The sequence below is a fragment of the Piliocolobus tephrosceles genome, chromosome 16 (assembly GCF_002776525.5).
Source record: "Piliocolobus tephrosceles isolate RC106 chromosome 16, ASM277652v3, whole genome shotgun sequence".
NCBI lineage: Eukaryota > Metazoa > Chordata > Mammalia > Primates > Cercopithecidae > Piliocolobus > Piliocolobus tephrosceles.
The window spans coordinates 17,135,990-17,145,157 of NC_045449.1; the positions used below are offsets into that span (position 1 = coordinate 17,135,990).

Genomic DNA, 9,168 nt, shown 5'->3' on the forward strand with positions numbered 1-9,168 from the left:
TTTTTTGTAGAGACAGGAGTCTCGCTATGTTGCCCAGGCTGGTCTCTAACTCCTGGGCCCAAGCAATCCTCCCACCTTGGCCTCCCAAAGTGCTGGGATTAGAGGCGTGAGCTACCATGCCCAGCCTGCAATGCTATGCTTTAACAACTAAGGTACAGAATCTATTAATAATTAGGCCTCAGAAGGGTGCTGTGGCTCACACCTGTAATCCTAGCACTTTGGGAAGACAAGGTGGGCAGATCTCGAGGTCAGGAGTTCAAGACCAGGTTGGCCAACATGGAGAAACCTATCTCTACTAAAAATACAAAAATTAGCTGGGTGTGGTGGCACACACCTGTAATCCCAGCTACTAGGGAGGCTGAGGTGGGAGAATCCTTAAACCCGGGAGACAGAGGCTGCAGTAAGCTGAGACTGCACCACTGCACTCCAGCCTGGGCAACAAAGCAAGACTCTGTCTCGGGGGAAAAAAAAATTAGGCCTGATTTGGTACCTCGAAGTAGACCCATCAATTTTGACAATTACTCTCATGAAGATGCCATGGTCACACTCTAGCTGTCTTTCTGGTAACAGTAGGGATACATTTAAGACCATGGGCATTAACCTCAAGTTTCTGACTTCTCTATTTCTACAGAGCAACTGCATAATCTTTTCCTTACTAAAAGAATACAACATAGTATAAAGTTTAAAATACAAGTGACTATAGCTAGGTATTTTTGATAATTTAACACTTTTCAATTTGATATGTTTTACTGAAAGCAAAGGAAACATATTACACACATGCATTACAAAACAAAAATAAAACAGCTGTGATCTTATTAGGTATCACCTCTTGAGATCACACAGATTTAACTGGGAAATACCAACTCATCTTCATTGTATTACAGATCTCACTGGTAGGTATGAAGTAACTTCTTCCAGTTGAATAATTTGTCTTTTAACCCATTACTCTAAATATATTAACAATAATTTGTAACACCCAGAAATAAGCATTGCAATCCATTAGTTCTCTACTAGTTAACAATCAGTGCCAAGTTGAGACTGAAATAAAAGCTGGGTCACTATAAAATCATTAGATAATTAATTAGTGCAGGGCCAAGGGCAGAGTCGAAAAAAGCTTAAGTGTCAGAGAGTGCATTCGAAATCAGTCCAACCAGAGATGTGGGCAATAAAATTCTTTTATTTATTTATTTATTTATTTATTTTGAGACAGAGTCTCGCTCTGTTGCCCAGGCTGGAGTGCAGTGGCACGATCTCGGCTCACTGCAAGCTCAGCCTCCCGGGTTCACACCATTCTCCTGCCTCAGACTCTTGAATAGCCGGGACTACAGGCTCCTGCCACCACACCCGGCTAATTTTTTGTATTTTTAGTAGAGACGGGGTTTCACCATGTTGGCCTGGCTGGTCTCCAACTCCTGACCTCAGGTGATCTGCCCACCTTGGTCTCCCAAAGTGCTGGAATTACATAAGTGAGCCACCACACCCGCCCGGCCTGAAACTCAAAGATTTCTATGCAGTGAGTGTGAGGCACAGCAGCCGACAGCAATGAAAGTTACCATATTTATTTCTGTCTAGCAGACTGTTCCTATAGCATCCTATAACCTGATGCCCACAACAGCCCTAGTTCTGTTTTGTAATTAAGAAAAATGGCCCAGGGAAATTAAGTGGCTCACACAAGAAGTGACTAAGACAGGATTTCAACCTGAAGTTTCTAACTACACTACACCCCAGGAAGGAGAACACTAGGTATTTGTGGCATAAATTAAACCAGTGGTTCCTTTATTCATGGAAAAAGCAAGCCTGTGCCTTCCCTGCGAACCTAATTTCTATTAATAAAAAGGAAAAAGGAAAAAGAGAAAGAACTCTTATTAAGTGCAGCTTCATATCAGACCATTTGTCTTACATCACAGCACCCCTCCATTTTTACAATGGAGATACAAAAGACTCAAGAGATTAAAGGTGACTTGTCCAAGGTCATGCAGCTCCTAGAACTTTACAATTAATGACGGTAACAATAATCTGCAGCTATTTTTATTGCACCCCTTATGACAGTCACTGTTCCAAGTGCTTTTACATGGTTTCTCTCACTGAATCTTCACAACTCTATATAAACTAGGGACCTATTTTGCAGACGAAGAAACTGAAGCACGGGATAGTTAAAGGGGCCTTCACAGCCAGCATCTAATTATTCTAATTTCGGGTTCAGAATTTGGTACATTCATATGCAATGAATGAACCAAACAACCTGGAAAGTGAGAGCAAAATCATAATTCTACCCCTAAAAATGGAGTCCTGGCCGGGCGCAGTGGCTCACACCTGTAATTCTAGCACTTTGGGAGGCCGAAGTGGGCGGATCGCTTGAGGTAAGGAGTTTGAAACCAGTCTGGCCAACGTGGTAAAAACCCCATCTCGGCTGAGCGCGGCGGCTCACGGCTGTAATCCCAGCACTTTGCGAGGCCGAGGCAGGCGGATCACGAGGTCAGGAGATCAAGACCATCCTGGCTAACACAGTGAAACCTCGTCTCTACTAAAAAAAAAAAATTAGCCGGGCGTGGTGTCGGGCACCTGTAGTCCCAGTTACTCGGGAGGCTGAGGCAGGAGAATGGCGTGAATCCGGGAGGCAGACCTTGCAGTGAGCCAAGATCGCGCCACTGCACTCCAGCCTGGGCTACAGAGCAAGACTTCGTCTCGGGAAGGGAGGGTGGGGGGGGAACCATCTCTACAAAAAAATACAAAAAAAAGAGCCACGTGGGCTGGCCGCGGTGGCTCACGCCTGTAATCCCAACACTTTGGAAGGCCGAGGCCAGTGGATCACCTGAGGTCAGGAGATGGAGACCAGCCAGGCCAACATGGTGAAACCCTGTCTCTACTAAAAATACAAAAATTAGCCGGGCGTGGTGGCAGGCGCCTGTAATCCCAGCTACTCGGGAGGCTGCGCAGGACAATCGCTTGAACCCAGGAGGCGGAGGTTGAGGTGAGACGAGATCGCACCACTGCGCTCCAGCCTGGGAGACTAGGAGACAGTGAGATTCCGTCTCAAAAAAAAAAAAAAAAAAATACTCGGGAGACTGAGACAGGAGAATCGCTTGAACCCGGGAGGCTGAGGTTGCAGTGAGCCGAGATCGCGTCACTGCACTCCAGCCTCGGCGACAGAGAGAGACTGTCTCAAAAAAAAAGAAAGAAAGAAAGAAATGGAGAGCTACGAGCGAGAGCTTCCGCAGCATTCTGTAGGACCAAAATAGGCGCACGGGTTCCCGAGCGTGCGCCGCCTGGCAGCGAAGCTGACCGAGGCCAGCCGCAGAGCCAAAGCACCCAGAACCGACTCGCCTCCTGCCCGCTCCTGGTGGCCTAGTCAGCAGGCGGCGGAGCGGCGGCGAAGCTGACACGGCGGTGCGCCAATCACCCAAGGCAAGAGAGACAGAAGGGACCAATAGTCGCCCGAGATGTCGCCTGGCGGAAGTCACACCCCCAAACTGTCAAGCAAAGCGCCCGGTTGAAGGGGCCCAGGCCGGGGGGAGGGGGCTCCCGGCGGCCCGAGGGAGGGGAGGCCGGCCGGCGAGGACGGCGGAGCACGAGAGAGCTGCCTACACTTGGCCGCGCTCGATCCTGCCCTAATCTAAACGCCGCAACCCCAAGCCCGGCCCCAGAGAATAGGCTCAGGACTAAAAGGGCTGTCCCAGCCGTCCGTGCTGGCGCCTGGGGATGCAGGCCCGTCGCCTGGGGATGCAGGCCCGTCCCTGGTACCCGCCCATGCCCAGCCCGGCGACCTAGGGCCTCACCTTGAGCCGAGAGCTGCCGGACACTGTTCACGAACTGCTCCAGGGCAGACGCCATGTTTTCCCCCGGGCAGCGCGAGGGCCGAACGCAGCACGCGCGGGAAAAGCCTGCCGCTCTGGGAGGAGGGGCCGCGGCAAGCCACCCAAGGGCCTCGCGAGCGGCGACGTCACTTCCGCTGGTTCAAGCACCGCGAGAATCTACCTAGCGGCCAACCCGTTACTGTTTCCATGGAAACAGCCTCACTCGCCGTAGCCGGAAGTTAGCGTTCCGTAGTCGCCGGCGTCTTCGTTCAGTGCGCTTGTGAAATCCCTCTGCACGTTAAATGGGGATGGGGGCAAAGGAAGGAACGAAACTCATAATTAAGCAAGTATTTTCTGGTTCTGGATTTTGCTAGAGAGGCCCTGCGGTTTTCTACCTGGGCAGATACTTCAATGAAGCACGACTTAGTTGCTACGTCTCCCATGAGATTTTCCGCGTGGTACTAGACTCTGGAGCCAAGCAGCCTGGGTTCAACTGCCTTTTCTACCACTTAGTAGCTGTGTGACTTTGAGCAAGTCACTTGACCGTCGTGAGCATTGTTTTCCCCATCTGTAAAATCTCAATGTCCTTAACTACATAAAACACTTAGGACAGCGCATAGCACATAGGGAGAACCATAGTTATTCATTCAAGATGTACGTTGAAGTAAAAAAGTAACACCACACACAAAAAGAAAGTGAATTGATTTTCCCCATCTGGGATTGATGTCTCCCTCCTCCGCTTGTCCCCTAAAGCACTTTGTTCTTCTCATGTTGCACTTCTACTGTGTTGTAGAAATGTGTCTCTATAGTCCATGTCATAACTGTAAACCAAAAATAAAAGTCTAAGCCCCCCAACTGACTGGTGGACCCTATCCTAAGCCAAGGACATTCCAGTTTATCCTGAAAAACTAGTTCAGGCCATGATGGGAAGTGGTAGTCAGACATGCCTCACAAACATCAACACAGAGACCTTAAGACTGGTAGACTCAAGACAGATAAGAAATATTTACAATCTATTCTATCTGAATCCTGCTACCTGGAAGCCTCATCTGCATGATAAAACCTTGGTCTCCACAACCCCTTATAATTGTAACCAGCTATTCCTTTCTATTTACTTCCAGGTCCTTAGATAATAACTCTTTCAACCAATTACCAATCAAAAAATCTTTAAGTCTACCTATAAGGTGGAAGCCCCCCAACTGCCCCAAGTTGGCCCGTCTTTCCGGACCTAACCAATGTACATCTTACATGTATTGATTGATGACTCATGTCTCCCTAAAATGTATAAAACCAAACTGTACCTGACCACCTTGGGCACATGTCCTGAGGAGCTCCTGAGGCCGTGTCATCATCGCATCCTTCACCTTGGCAATATAAACTTTCTCAATTGATTGAGACTGGTCTCAGGTACTTTTGGTTTACAGATCCATTGCTTCTAACTGGCATGGAGTTCCTTAAGGTCAAGGATCTCTCTTACTAACCTTGATTCCCCTTTAGGGCCCAGCATAAGATTTGCTGCATAGTAGGGACTGAGGAAACAAACATGCATTTAAAGATTTTATCCAACATTTGTTTACTGACACTTACAATGTGTTGTACCAGGCACTAGAAATACACTGGTAGTAAAAACAGTCTTGGGGCCTGGCACAGTGGCTCACGCTTGTAATCCAGCACTTTGGGAGACTGAAGCAAGTGGATAACTTGAGGTCAGGAGTTGGACACCAGCCTGGCCAACATGGTGAAACACCATCTCTACTAAAAATACTACAAAAATTAGCTGGGCTTGGTGATGGGTGCCTGTAGTCCCAACTACTTGGGAGGCTGAGATGGGAGAATCACTTGAACTTGGGAAGTGGAGGTTGCAGTGAGCCAAGATGGTGCCTCTGCACTCCAGCCTGGGCGGCAGAGGAAGAATCTGTCTCAAACCAAACCAAACCAAACAAAACAAAACAGTTTCGGTCCTTCTCTCCTGCAGATAACACATGAAGACCCTAGAGAAAAGGAGTTAGTGCTCCGAAGGAATGGAACATGGTTCTATAAAATCATGTCACAGGGGATATTGACCTGGCATGGGAGAAACAGGGAAGGCTTCTTGAGGAAATGGCATAAACTGAGCTCCGAAGAAAGAGGAAGAGTTTTTTGTTTGTTTGTTTGTTTGTTTTTTTGAGACAGAGTCTTTCTCTGTCGCCCAGGCTGTAGTGCAGTGGCGTGATCTTGGCTCAATGCAAGCTCTGCCTCCTGGGTTCATGCTATTCTCCTACCTCAGCCTCCCAGGTAGCTGGGACTACAGGTACCCGCCACCACACCCAGCTAATTTTTTGTATTTTTATTAGAGATGGGTTTTCACTGTGGTCTCGATCTCCTGACCTCGTGATCCACCTGCCTCGACCTCCCAAAGTGCTGTAATTACAGGTGTGAGCCACCGCGTCCGGCCAAAAGAGGAAGAATTAATAAGATAAAGGGGAAGAAATATTTCTGAGTGAGAGGACAATATGGTGCTAAGACCCTGCATGTGAAAGGAGCATGCTAGTTGAGAATGAAGAACTGAAAGAATGTCTTTGTGGTTGGAGGGGAGTGGTTTGTAAGGTGGACAGGGGCTGGGTCATGTAAGCTGTGTTAAAGGTACTGGACTTTTTCCTGAGAAGATTGGGAGGACTGGAGAGTTTTATGCAAGCAGGTAGCAGGATCAAATTTGCATTTTAAGGCCAGATGTGGTGGCTCACGCCTGTAATCCTAGCACTTTGAGAGACTGAGGTGATTGGATCACAAGGTCAGGAATTTGAGAGCAACTTGGCCAGTAAGATGTAACCCTGTCTCTACTAAAAATAAAAAAAATAGCTGGGCATGGTGGCGTCTGCCTGTATTCCCAGCCATTCGGGAGGCTGAGGCAGGAGAATCGCTTGAACCCGGGAGGTGGAGGTTGCAGTGAGCTGAAATCAGGCCATTGCACTCCAGACTGGGCAACAAAAAGAGACTCAACTTCAAAAAACAAAACAACGACAACAACAACAAAAACTGCATTTTATTTTATTATTTTTTTTGAGCCGGAGTCTCGCTCTGTCGCCCAGGCTGAAGTGCAGTGGCCGGATCTCAGCTCACTGCAAGCTCTGCCTCCCAGGTTCACGCCATTCTCCTGGCTCAGCCACCCGAGTAGCCGGGACTAAAGGCGCCCACCACCTCGCCCGGCTAAAAACTGCATTTTAAAAAGATTCATCTGACTTCATGTGGATAACCTGGGAGACAGGAAGCTATTGCAGTAGTCAACATGAAATATAACAGTAATAATTATACCTTAAATAGTTATACCTTGAATGCTAATAATTATACTCTTGCCAGGAGTTCAAGACCAGCCTAGACAACAGAGCGTGACTTTGTCTTTACAAAAAAAAAATTTTTAAAAACTAGCTGGTTAGGCCGGGTGCGGTGGCTCAAGCCTGTAATCCCAGCACTTTGGGAGGCCGAGACAGATGGATCACGAGGTCAGGAGATGGAGACCATCCTGGCTAATACAGTGAAACCCCGTCTCTACTAAAAAATACAAAAAACTAGCTGGGCGAGGTGGCGGGCGCCTGTAGTCCCAGCTACTCGGGAGGCTGAGGCAGGAGAATGGCGTAAACCCGGGAGGCGGAGCTTGCAGTGGGCTGAGATCGGGCCACCGCACTCCAGCCTGGGTGACAGAGCGAGACTCCGTCTCAAAAAAAAAAAAAAGAACTACAATGATTCAAAGTAGCCACAGCTACTAATAATACTTTGATTATTTATTTATTTATTATTTATTGCCTATTTAGGTTGTGGCAGCTGCTCTCGAAGTGTGATTCCACCAGTCAGCAGCATCAGTGTCATTTGGGATTTCCTTGGAAATGCACATTCTTGGACCCCACTGTAGACTTTCTATATCAAGAGCTCTGAAACTGGGCACGGAGGCTCATGCCTATAAACCCAGCACTTTGGGAGGCTGAGGCGGGTGGATTGTTTGAGGTCAGGGGTTCGAGACCAGCCTAGCCAACATGGCGAAACCCCATCTCTACTAAAGATACAAAAATTAGCCGGGCGGTAGTGGCACACACCTGTCATCCCAGGTACTTGGGAATCTGAAGCAGGAGACTCACTTGAGCCAGGGCGGTGGAGGTTGCGGTGAGCTGAGATCGTGCCACTCCACTCCAGTCTGGGCAAGAGAGTGAAACACTGTCTCAAAAAAAAAAAAAAAAAAGGTGAGTCCCTGTTTCCCAGCAATCTGAGTTTAACAAGCCTGCAGGTAATTCTGATCATGCTAAATTCTGAGAGCATCTGGACTATGGGCTCCAGATGAGCCAGCATACAAATAACACTCATTTCAAAACAGCTAAAAGTAATTCCACCTTTCTCTTTCCTCTCAAAAACAAATGACTGAAACAGATGTGATTATAGGGAGAAACCTGAATATATTCTAACTTGGGTTTTGTTTGTTTGTTTGTTTGTGTTTTTTTTGAGATGGAGCCTCGCTCTGTCGCCCAGGCTGGAGTGCAGTGGCGCAATCTCGGCTCATTACAAGCTCTGCCTCCCGGGTCATGCCATTCTCCTGCCATTCTCCTGCCTCAAGTGAGCTGGAACTACAAGGTGACTGCTACCACACACGGCTAATTTCTTTTTTTTTTTTTTTTTTAAGTAGAGACGGGGTTTCACCGTGTTAGATAGGATGGTCTCAATCTCCTGACCTCATGATCCACCCGCCTGGGCCTTCCAAAGTGCTGGGATAACAGGCGTGAGCCACTGTGCCCAGCCTCTAACTTGTTTTTTTTGTTTGTTTTGTTTTTTATACAGAGTCTCACTGTCACCCAGGCTGGAGTGCAGTGGTGTGATCTTGGCTTACCTCAACCTCTACCTCCCAGGTTCAAGTGAGTCTCCTGCCTCAGCCTCCCAAGTAAGCTGGGATTACAAGCGTGTGCCACCACGCCTGGCTAATTTTTGTATTTTTAGTAGACATGGAGTTTCAACATGTTGGCCAGGCTGTTCTCAAACTCCTGAGCTTAGGTGATCCACCCACCTCAGCCTCCCAAAGTGCTGGGATTACAGGAATGAGCCACTGTGCCTGGCCTCTAACTTGTATGTATGTATGTATGTATGTATTTATTTATTTATTTATTTATTTATTTTTTGACGGAGTCTCACTCTGTTGCCCAGGCTGGAGTGCAGTGGCACAATCTTGGCCTACTGCAAGCTCGGCCTCCTGGGCTGATGCCATTCTCCTGCCTCAGCCTCCCGAGTAGCTGGGACTACAGAAGCCCGCCACCACGTCCAGCTAATTTTTTTTTGTATTTTTAGTAGAGACGGGGTTTCACCATGTTAGCCAGGATAGTCTTGATCTCCTGATCTCGTGATCCACCTGCCTCGGCCT

The 9,168-nt window shown here is 47.9% G+C and overlaps 1 protein-coding gene across 4 annotated transcripts in view; it reads right to left on the minus strand.

The window, feature by feature from the left end:
- COPS3 (COP9 signalosome subunit 3) overlaps positions 1-3,948 on the minus strand; it is a 37,164-nt gene extending 33,216 nt beyond the window's left edge. The window contains exon 1 of one of the 4 annotated variants that reach the window (XM_023196125.1): positions 3,777-3,948. Coding sequence is in view for 1 of the 4 variants with exons in the window: in XM_023196124.1 (XP_023051892.1) it covers positions 3,777-3,831 (55 nt within the window). In the remaining 3 variants the exon portion in view is untranslated. The remainder of the gene's footprint in view (positions 1-3,776) is intronic. The other 3 variants (XM_023196126.1, XM_023196124.1, XM_023196127.1) reach the window with 3 other exon arrangements.
- Positions 3,949-9,168: the final 5,220 nt, after the last annotated feature.